Source organism: Oryctolagus cuniculus, chromosome 3, assembly GCF_051225735.1.
Source record: "Oryctolagus cuniculus isolate XC-2025 breed Fujian yellow rabbit chromosome 3, ASM5122573v1, whole genome shotgun sequence".
Lineage (NCBI taxonomy): Eukaryota > Metazoa > Chordata > Mammalia > Lagomorpha > Leporidae > Oryctolagus > Oryctolagus cuniculus.
The window spans coordinates 30,116,352-30,135,302 of NC_142869.1; the positions used below are offsets into that span (position 1 = coordinate 30,116,352).

Genomic DNA, 18,951 nt, shown 5'->3' on the forward strand with positions numbered 1-18,951 from the left:
ATGATAATTATAATGATAGATATAGATATATGCAGGTTGATATATATTTTTATATGCAATTATAAAATATATATTTTATATGCAGATTGATATATTTTTATATGCAATTGAATATTATCCAGTTACAAAAAAGGATGAAATTCTTATTTTTACAGAAAATAGATGCAACTGGAGATCATTATGTTAAGTGAAATAAGCCAGAAACAAAGACAAATATCACATGTTCCCTCATATGTAGAAGCATATATACCTATAAATAAATTTGAATTTAAAATAGTGATTACAGGAGTAGTCATTAACTCTAGTGATTAAGACACTCATGTCCCAGATGAAAACGCCTGGGTTCAATTCCCAGCTCTGGCTCCTGAGTCCAGCTGTGCAGGAATACAGCCCCTGGGAAGTAGAGGTGATGGTTCAAGTAGCTGGGTTCCTGCCACCAATATGGAAAACTGAGATTGCATTTCTGGCTTTTGGCTCTTGCAGAAGTTCGGCTCCAAGCATTGCAGGCATTTGAGGAATAAATCAGCAGATGGAAACCCTGTCTTCTGGATTTTTAAAATCCTCTCTCTCTCCCCTCAAATATATATATATATATATATATATATATTTAATTAAAGCTGGTTAAGTAACTGCCTGCAATGCCATCACCACATATCAAAGTACTTGATTTGAGTCCCAACTACTCTGCACCTGTGATTCAGCTCTCTGCTAATGCACCTGGGAAAGCAGCAGGAGATGATACAAGTGTTTGGGCCCTTATCATCCAGGAGTATGATCTAGATGGAGGTCCAGAGACTTCTGTCTCCAGTCTAACCCAACCCCAGCCATTGCGGCCATCTTTCCGTCTCTTGATGTGTCTGCCTTAAAGCAAATAAAATAAATCTTAAAAAAAAAATTAAAATAGTGATCACCAGGGCCAGGAGGGTTACAGCAGGAGGAAGGGGTTTAGTGGGGAGAAACTGGATAACAGATACCACAATGCAGGAGAGTGAATGTAACAGGCTCTGGTGTTTTGCGGTACAGTGTGGTGACTATGGTTCGCAATAATGTATTATATTCTGTATAAAGGATTGGAGCAGAGGAGCTGATAGGCTCCAAACACAAGAAAAGATAAGAAATTGGAAAGGCTAGTTGTTGCTCCCCCTCTTCGTGGAGGAACGACACAGGACCCTGCGCTGTTCTTTTGTCTGCTTGGCCCTCCCCGGGTTTGCTGCTGGTTCTTCCCGGGTTGGCTACTATCCCTTCCACCTCCGTGGAAGGGCAGTTCCCCCTGGCCACATTCCCCACTTCCGCAGGGGAGCAGCACACCGCCGGCCGGCTTTCTCGGGGGCTGCACAGGTGTTCCTTCAGATAGATGTTCCCCTTAGATGTTCCAGGTGCATGCCGTCTCTCTCCTCCTTTATAGTCCTCCTCCGCCAATCCTAACTCAGCTGCCCACACGCCAAGTACGCTGCTCTCCAATCAGGAGCAAGTCCTACAGTTTATTGGTTGAACTGGAGGCAGCTGTGCGGAAGCTGTTTACTTCTCTCCCAGCGCCATATTGTGGGAGAGCAGATGCATAGAATAAGTCTTAATTCCAGTAACTCAGTCTAGTCCGGGCTGCTCCCCACAGATCCCCCTTTCTTTTTATTTTTTGGCGTTGATATGCGCCTGTCTTCGGTGTCCCGCGGCACACACTCTGCTCTACTTGCTAGAGTTGCCACAGGTTCTTACAAGTCCTATCAATCAGGCAAACCGAATCCGGGTCCTCTCTTTGCCATGTTGTGAGGAGGTTTTTAGGCGCTGATGCGTGCCTGTGTTCGGTGACCTGCGGCTCATACTTTGGTCGAGCCGCCTGCTGGCGCTTACCGCCTTACTAATCAGGCAGACCGAATCCAAGCTTTCTTATTGCCATGTTGAGGGGAGGCCTTTCTATTTCTCTATTTCTCTATCTCTGGGCATTCCTATTTCTCCCATTTTACTTCTATCTTCCAGCATTCCTATTTCTCTCATTTTACTTCTAAACTTCTGTTTCTCTTATCCCTGCGTCTTCCCGGCGCCTCGTTTTACTTCTAAACTTCTGTTTCTCTTATCCCCGCGGCTTCCCGGCGCCTCGTCCTGCCGGCGCCCGCCCCGAGGCTGCTTCTCAGCGCTTCGCCGGCTCTGAGCCGCTTCAGCCCGCGCCTCTCTCATCTGCGCGGCTTCGCGGCTCTGCGCGGCTCGGCTTTGCGCGCACACTCCGCGGTCTCCGCGCTAGCCCCGCGTTCCCTATATACTTGTGCCCCGCACGCTCTGTCTGCGCGCGGCAGCCTCCGCGAGTCACACAGCGTAGCTTACGTGTCCGCCACTAGCATTCAATCTAAGTTCCCCGGGCTAGCCTGGCGAATTCAACCCAGCTTACGTCTCCGCCCCACAATTTGACTTCCCGTCCTTTGCTCCCCGGGCTAATCAGACGGATCCCAACCAGGCTTACGTTTCAGCTTCTGGTTTTAACTTTTCGCCCCTTATTCCCAGGCTAACTTGAGAATCCCAAAGTGGCTTTCGTCTCCGCCTCGGCCTGCACTCGCGGCTTCAATTTCCCTAACATTTTTCTCTACCCGGTATGATTCCCTAAGTTTTCTTCCAACAATATTCCTCCCTCATTTCTCCTGGCCTCTCCCCACAGTCCGCATCCGAGTCTGTTTGTTCTAGCTTTCACTTTCGCTTTCGACCTTAAAGATTTCTCCCAGCTTCCCCCTGTAGTCCGTATCTGAGTCTATGCCTAGGCTTTCAATAGCTTCTTCCGGCACCTTTTTCGTCCGGCTTTTCCCTAGGCTGTTTGCCAGTCTTTCTCTCTGGTATTTTCCCATTTCTTCCCATTTCTTCCCTCCTAAGTTTCCTATCCGTCCTAAGTTTCCTATCCGAGTCACGGCACCATTATGTCGCTCCCCATCTTCGTGGAGGAACGACACTAAGCCCTGCCTAGGCTTCATATCCGAGTCACGGCACCATTATGTCGCTCCCCATCTTCGTGGAGGAACGACACTAAGCCCTGCCTAGGCTTCATATCCGAGTCACGGCACCATTATGTCGCTCCCCCTCTTCGTGGAGGAATGACACAGGACCCTGCGCTGTTCTTTTGTCTGCTCGGCCCTCCCCGGGTTTTCTGCTGGTTCTTCCCGGGTTGGCTACTATCCCTTCCACCTCCGTGGAAGGGCAGTTCCCCCTGGCCACATTCCCCACTTCTGCAGGGGAGCGGCACACCGCCGGCCGGCTTTCTCGGGGGCTGCACAGGTGTTCCTTCAGATAGATGTTCCCCTTAGATGTTCCAGGTGCATGCCGTCTCTCTCCTCCTTTATAGTCCTCCTCCGCCAATCCTAACTCAGCTGCCCACATGCCAAGTATGCTGCTCTCCAATCAGGAGCAAGTCCTACAGTTTATTGGTTGAACTGGAGGCAGCTGTGCGGAAGCTGTTTACTTCTCTCCCAGCGCCATATTGTGGGAGAGCAGATGCATAGAATAAGTCTTAATTCCAGTAACTCAGTCTAGTCCGGGCTGCTCCCCACAGCTAGTTGCCTGGTATGGTTGGTTTAAGCTATGTATAGACACTAAAATGTTGCATTGTACTCCCAAAAATGTGTTGAATGATAATCCAACATTTAACATAAATTAAAATTAACTATAATAGAAGAAAGAAACTCCTATCTCTTCTGTTTTCATACTCAAAAGTTTTAAAAACAAAGTAATTTTTTTTTGATAGGTAGAGTTAGATAGTGAGAGAGAGAGAGACAGAGAGAAAGGTCTTCCTTTTCCATTGGTTCACCCCGCAAGTGGCTGCTATGGCCAGCATGCTGCGCCTATCCGAAGCCAGGAGCCCGGTGCTTCCTCCTGGTCTCCCATGCGGGTGCAGGGCCCAAGCACTTGGGCCATCCTCCACTGCCCTCCCAGGCCACAGCAGAGAGCTGGACTGGAAGAGGAGCAACCTGGACAGAATCCGGTGCCCCAACTGGGACTAGAACCTGGGGTACCAGTGCCACAGGCGGAGGATTAGCCTAGTGAGCCACGGTGCTGGCCTAAAAACAAAGTAATTTACCTCATTTCATATATGGAATTGCAAGTAGATTTTTTATGACACCTTTATGTATTTAATTCCTTGATATCTGAACTTATGACAGATTGTTACTCTTGAATTTATAATATATATCAACACTTAATATTTTATATGCATACTATATGTGAAGAAATTTCATCCTAATTAAAAATTAAATTTTAATTCCATTTTTATGAATTTTTAAAAATATTTATTTGTTTTAAAGGCAGGGTTGCAGAGAGAGAGAGAGAAGGAGAGACAGAGACAGATATCTTTCATCTGCTGGTTCACTCCCCCAGTGCCTCAATGGCTAGTGCTGGGCTGATCTAAAACCAGGAGCCAGGAGCTTCTTCCAGGTCTCCCTTGTGGGTGCAGGGGATCAAGCCCTTGGGCCATCTTTCATTGCTTTCCCTGATGCATTAGGAGGCAGCTGGATTGGCAGTGGAGCAGCTGGGACTGGAAATGGTGCCCACATGGAATGTCAGTGCTGCAGGCAGTGGCTTTACCTGCTACGCCACAGCACCAACACCTTATGAGCTTTTATAAATCTGAGAGACAGAAAGAGTGGAGAGAACAAGAGGGAGCTCACTTCCACTGGATCACTACCAAATGCCTGCAACAGTCATGGCTGAGCCAGGGTGAAGCTGTGAGCCAATTCTTGAAGTGACATACTTTGATAGCAGTAATGAGATTGTTAAGGAACTAGGACTCAATGATGATGAAGATGTTGTAATAACAGATATTGTTTATTCACTCCCTATGTTCCAGGCATTCTTCTAAGCTATTTTACATGTCATGCATTCCTCATAACAATTCTGTAAGTATTACTAAAATTATATTTTGGATATTACTTTATAAATAAGCAAACTGAGCAAAGTTATGTAACTGAAAAGTGTGTATGCTTGGTTCATTTTCTCTTCCTATGAATTAACCCTTTGCCTGGAACACCTAAATAACTCCTCAGAGGTACTTGTTTCTTGGCTTGCCAGGGGAAAATCATTCCATCAATGTTACTCCTTTATGTGAAGAATGTAGCAATACTCTCCCAATGGATGATTGGGTCACAGACCTGTGATAATGTTCCTGATGGGTTTTACCAGCGCTGTGAAGCCAGAGACTTCAGGTTGTCTGTGCTCCCACATGGGCTGCCATATAACAAGTCCACTGGCCAGCCGGAAGGTGAGGTCGGATTCCTGTGGGAAAAAAAGATCTATGTCTAATAACTGGTTTATAAGAACTGGTTGAAGGTACCAATCAATGCACAGAATAATATCATTGCCAAGGTTATTTCCAGAGTGAGTTGATCTGAGTTCATTCATTCATGGCCCAGATGAGTATTTCTAGAGTATACCAACAACCTGAAGTTATTACTGCAATTACTACAGAAATCATGGTGGTCTGCTTTATGCAAAATGAATAATTAACCAAAATGCAGCTTTGGGCAAAACATGAAAGACACAAATTATTGTTTTGTGTTGGCAGTCCTTGGGACCTGTTCATTTCAAGAGTGTTGGCACTCTGCTCAATAATTGACCTAATTATCATTCCTCCTAGTTAATCCTTTTTTAAACCTTATAAGGTAATATCCTCAGATGCTGGCTAGTTTGACTATAATTCATCTCTCTTGAATTTTATGGAGTCAAGTCCATGTATTTAGGTTCTTCATGGTGTGTTATTTTGTAATGTTGTTCTTGATGGTAGGGATATATCAAGCATCATCCTTTCCTTTTTAGCCCCTGGCTTCCTTACAGCGCTTGATATAACATTAGGAATTGGAAACACACTTGCTGAGTTGGGCTGATTTTACAACAAGTGCTCAAACAATTGATCTATAATTGGTGTTCCCATCTAGCAGCACATTTTTTCTTCATATTACATCATTTTGAGGGCTGAGGTGTTTAAAATGCTGTGTATATTATAGAAATTCAAATATATGGAATTCCGAGTTGATATCTTAACCCTGTCAGCTTCTTAGTATGGTGTAAAGATAGAAGCAGAGATGTGATCAAAGGGTAATGAAGACTTCTGAGACCCAGGAATTCACTTAGCGCAGTGATCTGCAACCATGGTGTGCATATTAAAATCACATGGGGAACTTAAAACATAGGAGGCTCAGGTCTTATTCATCTTACCCAAATCAAAGAAAAAATTGGAAAAACAGAAAAAGAAGTGATTCTACAAATGGTGAATCAATGTGGATGAATACAAAGGAAGCTTCATCTGAAAAGGCTGGTGAAATCCCTGAATAAATTTGCTCTTTGGTGTAGAGAGGACTCTTCTATAGAGCCAACAACAAGCCTGGGATCCTGGCACCACTTAAGCAGTGCCTACTTTGGAAAAGCCTTTAGGATTTCCTGTGAAATATTAGGAAAACACATAAAGCATTTGTCAAATTCATTCAACATTTGTTCTACAAATATTTGTCAAGCATCTATGTACCAGGTACTCTTCTAGGCTCATGAACACAATAGTGAATAAGCCATCCAAAAATTCCTGCTCATAGTGCAAAGGACAGGGTATGAAACAGGAAAAGAGATAAGGTTTTGACTTCTCAAACAGAGTATCTAGGAAAAGCCTTATTGAAATGCTGAAAAGTATGCCTAGTGAGTCAAGAAATAGCCCGGAGACTGTGTGTCTGGAGTCAAGTGAATGAAGAAAGAGTAGGAAAAAAGAGCAAAGATTGGAGAAGTTATTGAACATCAGATAAGACTCACATATTTTCAGTAGTTCATAGGAAGCAATTCAGCAATTACTGAGTAAGATAGGAAACCACTGGAGGGTGTTAAGTAGCAAAGTCCTGTGACTGGGCATATTTCAATAGATTCATTAGGCTATAGAGATTAGCTTGAGAAAAGGCAAAGGTAGAAGCTGAAAGTAGGAAGCTATTGATACCATGTAGGTGAAAGATGATTTGACCAGGGTGGCAGTGGAGGGTTAAGCAAGAAAAAGTGATAGATTCTGGATATATATTGAAGATATGCAACTTACAGAATTTATTGATTGAAGGTAGCACATGCAAAAGAAAGGCATCAAGAATTTGTGGTTTTATTATTAATAAAGATGGGCAAAGAGAAGAATGAAAAGAATTTTGGAAGCCTCATTTTAGAAACAATATATTTGAGATACCTGCTAGACAATCCCACTAATTATACTAAGTAAGCAACTAAACAGACAGGTCTGGAATTAAGGGAAGAGTAACCCAAATTCCCTTGAAATGGACACGGGGAAATCTGCATGCAATTATTCAGCAAGCAAGGAATTAGCATCTAGCAAAGCTTATCAGGTTTATCTCTAGAAACATAGGAAGCCAAACCCCAACTGACCTGATTTGCATGATTTCTTAGTTTATGATCTCAGTCCTTTTCTATGCTTCTCCGAAGTAATTTTGACACAAGTAAAACTCCAGTGGGAATTACCACAGGAAGTGAGTTCTCTTGTACTGAAATTTTGCCTTTTAACATCTGTCTGCTCTATCAGTGGGGCATTTAACACTCACTGACAGTTAGTGTTGTCATTTTGTTTTACAGAATACATTGCTAACTAGTCTGAATATTTACTGAAGACAAATTAAGATCTCCTTCTTCAGTACATTTTATTTTTTTAATATTTTTATTTGAAAGACAGAGTTACGGAAAGAGTGGGAGAGACGAGGGGGCAGAGGAGAGAGAGAGAGACAGAGAGAGAGAGAGAGAGAGAGAGAGAGAGAAGTCTTCCATCCACTGGTTCACTCCCCCAGTGGCAGTAGTGGCCAGAGCTGGGCCAGGCCTCTCACATGGGTGCAAGGATCCAAGGACTTGGGTCCTCTTCTGCTTTTTCAGGCACATTAGCAAAGTGCTATATCTGAAGTGGAGCAGCCTGCACCCAAAAAGGATGCTGGTGTTGCATGTGGCAGCTTAATCAATTAAGCCACAATGCTGGCCCCTGTACATTTTCCTTGTTGCATCAATATGTAACTTTTTTTATTTTAAGGTTTATTTATTTGGGGAGAGCGGCAGGATGGCGGAATAGGAAGGGAGCACATTGATAATCCAGGAAGTGACAGCTTAATAAAAGTGGAGATACTGCAGGTTCAAGGAAGAGTAGGGGAAGAAACAGCAGAGGAAACTCTTCCAAAACTAGTGATTCATGGTGGACCTGCATGGAGAGTGTGGGAGCCCATGGTTCGGAACACCAGCGGCAGAATCAACACACCAGTGCAGGAACACGAGGTGAGCCGAACCTCAATAGCCTGAGACACAGGCAGGCAAGCGGAAAGAGGAGCCTAGAGGGAACGAGGCTTGAAGCCCCGTGGGGAAAAGTTCACCAGGCTAACTAGAAGAGAGAGGAGAAAAAAAAAGTGACCGATAAGGACACGAGTTTCTCTCTCTCCGCTCAGCTCTCAAAGGCGAGCAAGACAAAGAGCAGGTGCCATTTTGGACATACGTCATAAGCCGGGCAACTTCAGGTCTGCACCCACCCTCAGCCAAGCAGAAAAACCTGACTCAATGGGAGTGAAATAACAGGAGATTAGGACCTAATGAATGTGTGGTGCTAATGAATTGGGAATATGAAAAAAGAGACGGTGGGGGAGAGAACTCAGGGAATTCACGTGAGTACTCTCCAGAGATGCTACAATTTGGTAACCTTGGCAACCCGGTGAGAGACTGCAGGAGAATTTGAGCCCACACTGAGGGCAGAACAGATTCCCTGTGTGGTCCTTGGGAAAGAGCTTCTGATCTCTGGCTCCTGTGGGTATATCATTCACCTGCTAACTACTTTCAATTTTGCTCAGCTGTGCAGAATTACTTCCCTTCTGAATCAAAAAAAGAAAGAAAGAGAGATTTACCACATCTAACCTGGGAGTGTCACCTTTGGCACACCCTTAACCCTTAGGAACCAAACAGAGCTCTCAGGCCACACCCATCTCAAGCCTCTAAGACTCCATCAAAAGCAGAGAGTCCACTTAATACAGTCATAGTATAAAAAGCACCACAGCGAGGGAAGAAGAATCCAAAGAATATCTCCACAATGCCAAGCAACAAATGGAGAAACTGAGGAAACAAGAACAAGGAAGACATTATGACACCCACAAATGAACAACACACCCCAAGCCAAGATTATGAAGATGATGAGATGGAAGAAATGCAAGATACTGATTTAAAAAAATTTATGATAAGAACAATTAGAAGTCTTTAAAAACAAATGGTTGAGCTGCGGAAATCCTTACTGGACAGCACAGAAAATCTCCTTCAAGAAAATGAAATCTTAAGGAGGAATCAAAATGAAATGCAGAAACTAGTAGAACAGGAAAGTGTGATAGTGAAGAGAAATCAAAATGAAATAAGAACTCAATAGATCAAATGACAAACACATTAGAAAGCCTTAACAACAGAGTCAGTGAAAAAGAAGAGAGAATACTGGACTTAGAAGATAGAGAACAGGAAAGTATACAGTCAAACCAAAGAAAAGAAGGGGAAATTAGAAATCTAAAAAATATTGTCGGGAATCTACAGGACACTATTTAAAAAAACCAACATTCGGGTTCTAGGAGTTCCTGAAGGCATGGAGAGAGAGAAAGGATTAGAAGGCCTTTTTAGTGAGATACTAGCAGAGAACTTACCAGGTTTGGAGAAGGACAGAGAAATCCTAGTACAGGAAGCTCATAGAATCCCTAATAAACACGACCAAAAGAGATCCTCACTATGACACGTTGTAATCAAACTCACCACAGTGAAACATAAAGAAAAGATTCTAAAATGTGCAAGAGAGAAACTTCAGATTACACTCAGAGGATCTCCAATTAGACTCACAGCAGACTTCTCATCAGAAACCTTACAGGCTAGGAAGGAATGGCGAGACATAGCCCAGGTACTAAGAGAGAAAAACTGCCAGCCCAGAATATTATATCATGCAAAGCTCTCATTTGTGAATGAAGGTGAAATAAAGACCTTTCATAGCAAACAGAAATTGAAAAATTTTTGTCTCCACTCGTCCAGTCCTGCAAAAGATGCTTAAAGATGTGTTACACACAGAAACACAGAAACACGGTCATCAATATGAAAGAAGGTAAAGGAAAGAAACCTCACAGCAAAAGATCACAGGAAGTTCAGAGCATATATTAGAAAATATCTTTGGCAAATGGCAGGGCAAAGTTACCACTTATCAATAGTCACATTGAACGTTAATGGCCAGAACTGTCCATTTAAAAGACACCGATTGGCTGATTGGGTTAAGGAACAAAACCCATCTATTTGTTGCTTACAAGAAACACATCTTTCCAACAAAGATCCATACAGACTGAAAGTGAAAGGCTGGAAAAAGATATTCCATGCCAACAGAAATGAAAAAAGAGCAGGAGTAGCCATCTTAATATCAGACAAAATAAACTTTAACACAAAAACTGCTAAGAGAGACAAAGAGGGGCACTACATAATGATTAAGGGATCAATTCAACAGGAAGCTATAACGATTATCAATGCATATGCACCTGATAACAGGGCACCGGTTTATTTAAAAGATTTGTTAAGGGACTTAAAGGGAGACTTAGACTCCAATACAATAGTACTGGGGGACTTCAATACTCCACTCTCAGAAATAGATCAACAGGACAGAAGATCAACAAGGAGACAGTAGATTTAAACGACACTATAGCCCAAATGGATCTAACAGATATCTACAGAACTTTTCATTCTACACATAAAGCATTTACATTCTTCTCAGCAGTACATGGAACCTTCTCTAGGATTGACCACATACTAGGCCATAAAGCAAGTCTCAGCAAATTCAAAAGAATTAGAATCATACAATGCAGCTTCTCAGACCACAGTGGAATGAAGCTGGAAATTAGCAACTCAGGAAACCCCAGAAAGTATGCAAACACATGGAGACTGAACAACATGCTCCTGAATGAACACTGGGTCATTCAAGAAATCAAAAGAGAAATCAAAAATTTTCTGGAAGTAAATGAGGATAACAACACAACATACCAAAACTTATGGGACGCAGCAAAAGCAGTGTTAAGAGGAAAGTTTATATCAATAGGTGCCTACATCAAGAAATTGGAAAGGCACCAAATAAATGAGCTTTCAATTCATCTCAAGGATCTAGAAAATTTGCAGCAAACCAGACCCAAATCTAGTAGGAGAGAAATAATTAAAATCAGAGAGAAATCAACAGGATTGAATAAAAAAAATTTACAAAAATCAGCCATTGGCCCAACTAACTAAAAAAAGAAGAGAGAAGACCCAAATCAATAAAATCAGAGATGAAAAAGGAAACATAACAACAGACACCACAGAAATAAAAAGAATCATCAGAAATTACTACAAGGACTCGTATGCCAGCAAACAGGGAAACCTATCAGAAATGGATAGATTCCTGGACACATGCAACCTACCTAAATTGAACCAGGAAGACATAGAAAACCTAAACAGACCCATAACTGGGACAGAAATTGAAACAGTAATAAAGGCCCTCCCAATAAAGAAAAGCCCAGGACCAGATGGATTCACTGCTGAATTCTACCGGACATTTAAAGAAGAACTAACTCCAATTCTTCTCAAACTATTCAGAACAATTGAAAAACAGGGAATCCTCCCACATTCGCTTTATGAAGCTAGCATCACCTTAATTCCTAAGCCAGAAAAAGATGCAGCATTGAAAGAGAATTACAGACACTATCCCTGATGAACATAGATGCAAAAATCCTCAATAAAATTCTCGCCAATAGAATGCAACAACATATCAGAAAGATCATCCATGCAGACCAAGTGGGATTTATCTCTGGTATGCAGGGATGGCCCAGTGTTCGCAAAACAATCAATGAGATACACCACATTAACAGACTGCAGAAGAAAGACCATATGATTATCTCAATAGATGCAGAGAAAGCATTTGATAAAATACAACACCCTTTCATGATGAAAACTCTAAGCAAACTGGGTATGGAAGGAACATTCCTCAATACAACCAAAGCAATTTATGAAAAACCCACGGCCAACATCCTATTGAATGGGGAAAAGTTGGAAGCATTTCCACTGAGATCTGGTACCAGACAGGGATGCCCACTCTCACCACTGCTATTCAACATAGTTCTGGAAGTTTTAGCCAGAACTATTAGGCAAGAAAAAAGAAATTAAAGGGTTACAAATTGGGAAGGAAGAACTCAAACTATCCCTCTTTGCAGATGATATGATTCTTTATTTAAGGGATCCAAAGAACTCTAGTAAGAGACTATTGGAACTCATAGAAGAGTTTGGCAAAGTAGCAGGATATAAAATCAATGCACAAAAATCAATAGGCTTTGTATACACAGGCAATGCCACGGCTGAGAAAGAACTTCTAAGATCAATCCCATTCACAATAGTTACAAAAACAATCAAATACCTTGGAATAAACTTAACCAAGGACGTTTAAGTTCTCTAAGATGAAAATTACAAAACCTTAAGAAAGAAATAGAAGAGGATACCAAAAAATGGAAAAATCTTCCATGCTCATGGATTGGAAGAATCAATATCATCAAAATGTCCATTCTCCCAAAAGCAATTTACAGATTCAATGCGATACTAATCAAAATACCAAAGACCTTCTTCTCAGATCTGGAAAAAATGATGCTGAAATTCATATGGAGACACAGGAGACCTCGAATAGCTAAAGCAATCTTGTACAACAGAAACAAAGCCAGAGGCATCACAATACCAGATTTCAGGACATACTACAGGGCAGTTGTTATCAAAACAGCATGGTACTGGTACAGAAACAGATGGATAGACCAATGGAACAGAATTGAAACACCAGAAATCAATCCAAACATCTACAGCCAACTCATATTTGATCAAGGATCCAAAACCAATCCCTGGAGTAAGGACAGTCTATTCAATAAATGGTGCTGGGAAAATTGGTTTTCCATATGCAGAATCATGAAGCAAGACCCCTACCTTTCACCTTATACAAAAATCCACTCAACATGGATTAAAGACTTAAATCTACGACCTGACACCATCAAATTATTAGAGAAACCCTGCAAGATACAGGTACCAGCAAAGACTTCTTGGAAAAGACCCCAGAAGCACAGGCAGTCAAAGCCAAAATTAACATTTGGGATCACATCAAATTGATAAGTTTCTGTACTTCAAAAGAAACAGTCAGGAAAGTGAAGAGGCAACCGACAGAATGGGAAAAAATATTTTCAAACTATGCAACAGATAAAGGGTTGATAACCAGAATCTACAAAGAAATCAAGAAACTCCACAACATCAAAACAAACAACCCACTTCAGAGAAGGGCCAAGGACCTCAATAGACATTTTTCAAAAGAGGAAATCCAAAGGGCCGATAGACACATGAAAAAATGTTCAAGATCACTAGCAATCAGGGAAATGCAAATCAAACCACAGTGAGGTTTCACCTCACCCCGGTTTGAATGGCTCACATTCAGAAATCTACCAACAATAGATGCTGGAGGGGATGTGGGGAAAAAGGAACACTAACTCACTGTTGGTGGTAATGCAAACTGCTCAAGCCACTATGGAAGTCAGTCTGGAGATTCCTCAGAAACCTAAATATAACTCTACCATACAACCCAGCCATTCCACTCCTTGGAATTTACCCAAAGGAAATTAAATTGGCAAACAAACAAGCTGTCTGCACCCTAATGTTTATTGCAGCTCAATTCACAATAGCTAAGACCTGGAACCAGCCCAAATGCCCATCAACAGTAGACTGGATAAAGAAATTATGAGAAATGTACTCTATAGAATACTATACAGCAGTCAAAAACAATGAAACCTGGTAATTTGCTACAAGATGGAGGAATCTGGAAAACATCATGCTGAGTGTATTAAGGCAGTCCCAAAGGGACAAATATCATATGTTCTCCCTGATCGGCAACAACTAACTGAGCACCAAAGGGGAAACCTGTTAAAGTGAAATGGACACTATGAGAAACAGTTACTTGATCAGCCCTTGTTCCGAATGTTGATGTACAATATAATACTTATCCCTTTTAGTATTTTTTTGTTCTAATGCTATTGGTCGAACTCTGTAATTAACACACAATTATTCTTAAGTGTTTAAATTTTAATGGAAAAGTGATCCCTGTTAAATATAAGCGTAGGATAAAGAGAGGGAGGAGATGTACAATTTGGGACATGCTCAAGCTGACTTGCCCCAAATCCTGGCGTTAGAAACGTGTCAGGGGATTCTTATTCAGTCCCATCAAGGTGGCATGTACCAATGCCATCTCACTAGTCCAAGTGATCAATTTCAGTTCACAATGGATCACACTGATAGGTCTAAGAGTCAAAGGGATCACACAAATAAGACTAGTGTCTGCTAATACTAGCTGATAGAATCAAAAAGGGAGAGAACCATCTAACATGGGAAGCGGGATACACAGCGGACTCATAGAATGGCAGATGTCCTAAATAGCACTCTGGCCTCAGAACCAGCCCTTAAGGCATTCAGATCTGGCTGAAGAGCCCATGAGAGTATTTTAGGCATGGAAAGCCAAGATACTCTGGGAAAAAAAAAGAAGACCTAAATGAAAAATCTCTGTGAGTGAGATCCCAGTGGAAAGAACGGGGCCATCAAATAAGGAGGTACCTTTCTCTGAAGGGAGGAGAGAACTTCCACTTTAACTATGACCCTGTCGGAATAAGATTGAAGTCAGCAAACTCAAAAGGCTTCCATAGCATTGGCAACTCATGACTAGAGCCTAGGGGGATTACTGACACCATTAACAAGAGTGTCAAATTGTTAAGTCAACAACAGGAGTCACTGTGTACTTACTTCTCATGTGGGATCTGTCCTTAATGTGTTGTCCAATGTGAAATAATGCTATAACTAGTACTTAAACAGTATTTTACACTTTGTGTTTCTGTGTGGGTGCAAACTGATGAAATCTTTACTTAATATATACTAAATCGATCTTCTGTATATAAAGATAATTGAAAATGAATCTTGATGTGAATGGAATGGGAGAGGGAGCGTGAGATGGGAGGGGTGTGAGTGGGATGGAAATTATGGGGGGGAAAGCCATTGTAATCCATAAACTGTACTTTGGAAATTTATATTTATTAAATAAAGTTAAAAAAAGATTTATTTATTTATTTGGAAGAGAGAGTGACATGGGGAGAGGGATAGACAGAAAAAGAGATCTTCTGTCAACTGGTAAACTCCTCAAATGACTGAAAAGCCAGGGTGGGCCAGACTGAAGACAGGAGTCAGGAATGCCATATAGCTCTCCTACATGAGTGGCAAGGGCCTCAGTACTTGGGCCATTATGCTACTTTCATAGGTATATTAGTTGGTAGTTGGATTGGAGGTGGAGCAGCTGGAACCATGGCTACCATAGGAAGCTTAACCCACTGTACCATGATGCCAGCCACAAAACATAATTACTGATTAACTGAACATATTTTATTTTCTCCAAATCAGATCAACTAAATTCAATAACTCTTCAGAAATGAATACTTGCAATGCCTAAGGCCTCCACTTATTTTCATATGTTTTAGTACAAGATTTCTTAAATTGACTGAATGCATAAACTCTGATTGTATCTAATTCCTCTTCCAATCATGTGATTTGGAGTGGTAAAATGGGACACTCAATACTATGTACGTACACATGACCGGAAGTTGAATGGCTGGAGATTTTGTCATTCTAACAGCTGTGGAGCAAGAGATCTGGAAAGGTCCTGAGAAAAACCCAAAGGTATAAATACTGATAGGATCAGTATCTTCATATTTCAGATACTTTTCTTGGTTTCACTGACATCTTATTTTTATGATATTGTTAAGCAATTCTAAATGTATTAAGTGAGCTTTAATTACACAACTATTATTTTATTTTCCATTTTAATGTTGTTTACTCCAGACTTCCCTTGAGGGAAAGTATTTTGGAATTTGTTTTAATTTCTGCTATTTCTCGGCAGTTTGAATAGTACAATCTAGTATTTGTACAATTCAGTAAATACTCATTGAAGAAATAAGTCAATATGCTCAAATAGTAACAATATTGATACCCTATTTAAAGAAAATCCTTAATGCAATAAACATTCATCATTTTGTATTGATGAAATTGCTAATAGAAACCAAAAGAGAGCGGGTGTAGCCATCCTAATATCAGACAAAACTGACTTTAATACAAAAAAGTTTTAAAACTGACAAACAAGGGTACTATACTATGATTAGGAGATCAATTCAACAGGAAGATGTGACTATAATAAACATATATACACCTAATTGCAGGGCTCATGGCTATTTAAAAGAATTGTTAATGGATCTAAAGGGAAACAGACTCCAATACAATCCTAACAGGAGATTTCAACACCCCACTTTCAGCAATGGACAGATCAAGCAGACAGAAAAGTAACAAAGAAACAACAGAACTAATCGATACTTTGGACCAAATGGACCTGATAATTACAGAACTTTTCAGTACATGCTTGTTGAGTACATGTTCCTCACACCAGTGCATGGAACCTTCTCTAGGACAGACCACATGCTAAGCAATAAAGCAAGTCTCAGCAAATTAAAAAAAATTAAAATCATTCCATGCATCTTCTCTGACCACAAAAGAATGAAGCTGGAAATCAATTCAAGAATCTCTAGAACATACACAAACATATAGAGACTGAAAACAAAGAGTGGATCATAGAAGAAATCAAAAAGGAAATAAAAAATTTCTGAAAAGAAATGAAGATGATAATACAACATATCAAAAATTTTGGGATACAGTAAAAGCAGTGTTAAGAGGGAAGATTATAGCACTTGGTACCTATATCAATAAGTTAGAAAGGCATCAAATAAATGAGTTATCACTGCATCTCAGAGACCTAGAAAAACAACAATAGTAGGAGAAAATAAATAATTAAAATTAGAGAAGAAATAAAGTTGAAACAAAAATTACAAAAGACCAGCAAAATGAAGAGCTGTGTTTTTGAAAAAATAAACAAAATTTATACATCATTATCTCAACTAACTAAAAAACAGAGAGAGGAGCTAAATCAATGAAATCAGAGATGAAAAAGTAAATGTAAAACAGATACTATAGCAATAAAATGTGTCATAAAGAATTACTAAAAAGATCTGTATGCCAACAAATCAAGAAACCTAGAAGAAATGGACAGATTCCTGAACACATATACCTACCAAAACTGAGTCAAGAAGACATAGAACACCTAAACAGACAAATATCCAAGACAGAGATTAAATCAATAATAAAGGCTCTCCCAACAAATGCTCAGTATCAAATGGCTTCACTGTTCAATTCATTTAAAGAGTAACTACCAGTCATTTAAAGAGGAATTAATTCCAATTCATCTTATGCTATTTAAAACAATTGAAAAAGAGGGAATCATTCCAAACTCCTTCTTTGAAACCAGCATCACCTTAATTCCTAAACCAGAAAAAAGATACACCAGAGAAATAGAACTATAGACCAATTTCCCTGATGAACACAGAGCAAAAATCCTCAACTAAATACTAGCCAATATAATCCAACAACACATCAGAAAGTTCATCCACCTGGACCAACTGGGATTTATTCCTGGTATGCATGGATGGTTCAACACTCACAAATCAATGAATGTGATTCATCACATTAACAAACTAAAGAGCAAAAACCTTATAACTATCTCAATAGATTCAGAGAAAGGATTTGATAAAATACAACATTCTTTCATGATGAAAATCTTAAGCAAATTGGGTATAGAAGGAACATTCCTTTACACAATCACGACAATTTATGACAAACACACAGCCAGCATCTTACTGAATGGGGAAAAGCTGGCAGCTTTCCCACTAATATTTGGAATCAGACAAGAATGCCCACTCTCACCATCACTATCCAATATAGTCCTGTAACTTTTAGACAGAGCCCTTAGGTGAGAAAAAGAAATCAAAGGGATATAAATAGGGAAACAGAAAATCAAACTATCCCTATTTGCAGATGACATGATTCTGTGTCCAGGGGATCCAGAAGGCTACACTAAGAGACTATTAGAACTCATAAAAGAGCCTGGTAAAGTAGCAGGATATAAAATTAACACACAAAAATCAATAGCCTTTTTATACACAGACAATACCATGTCTGAGAAAGAACTTCTAAGATCAAACCTGTCTCCTGCCTTACATCTTACACAAAAATCCATTCAAAACGGATTAAAGACCAAAATCTATTACCTAATACCATCAAATTACTAGAGACCATTGGGGAAATCCTTCAAGACATTGGCATAAGCAAAGAGTTCCTGGAAAAAACCCCAGAGACACAGGCAATAAAAACCAAGATTAACAAGTGGAATTACATCAAATTGAGAAGCTTCTGTACTGCAAAACAAAACAAAACAAAACAAGAAAGTAAAGAGGCAACCAACAGAAGGGAGAAATTATTTGCAAACTATGCAACAGATAAGGATTAATAACCAGAATATATAAAGTGATTAAAAAACTCAACAATAACAAAGCAAACAACCCCAGTCAAGAAGTGGGCAAAGGACTTAAACAGACATTTCTCAAAAGAGGAAATTCAAATGGCCTACAGACACATGAAAAAATGCTCATGATCACTAGCCATCAGAGATGTAAATCAAAACCACAATGAGGTTTTACCTCACCCCAGTTAGAATGATTTTCATACAGAAATCAACAAACAACAAATTCTGTTGAGGGTGTAAGGGAAAAGGTACCCTAATCCATTGTTAGTGGGAGTTCAAACTGATAAAATCACTATGGAAGACAGTTTGGAGATACCTCAGAAATGTGAATATAGTCCTACCATACAACCCAGCCATCCCACTCCTTGGAATTTACCCAAGGGAAATGAAATCAGCAAATAAGAGTTCTCTGCACTTCCATATTTGTTGCAGCTCAATTCACAATAGCTAAGACATCTAAATGTCTGTCAATGGAAGATTGGATAAAG

General features: G+C 40.3%; 1 protein-coding gene across 14 annotated transcripts in view; it reads right to left on the reverse strand.

The window, feature by feature from the left end:
- The window catches only part of UNC80 (unc-80 subunit of NALCN channel complex), a 243,325-nt gene that overhangs the window by 209,865 nt on the left and 14,509 nt on the right, over positions 1 to 18,951 (reverse strand). For all 14 annotated transcript variants that reach the window (XM_002712440.6, XM_089329902.1, XM_002712438.6 and 11 more), the window contains exon 5: positions 5,118 to 5,241. In XM_002712440.6, the coding sequence (XP_002712486.3) occupies positions 5,118 to 5,241 (124 nt within the window). The remainder of the gene's footprint in view (positions 1 to 5,117; positions 5,242 to 18,951) is intronic.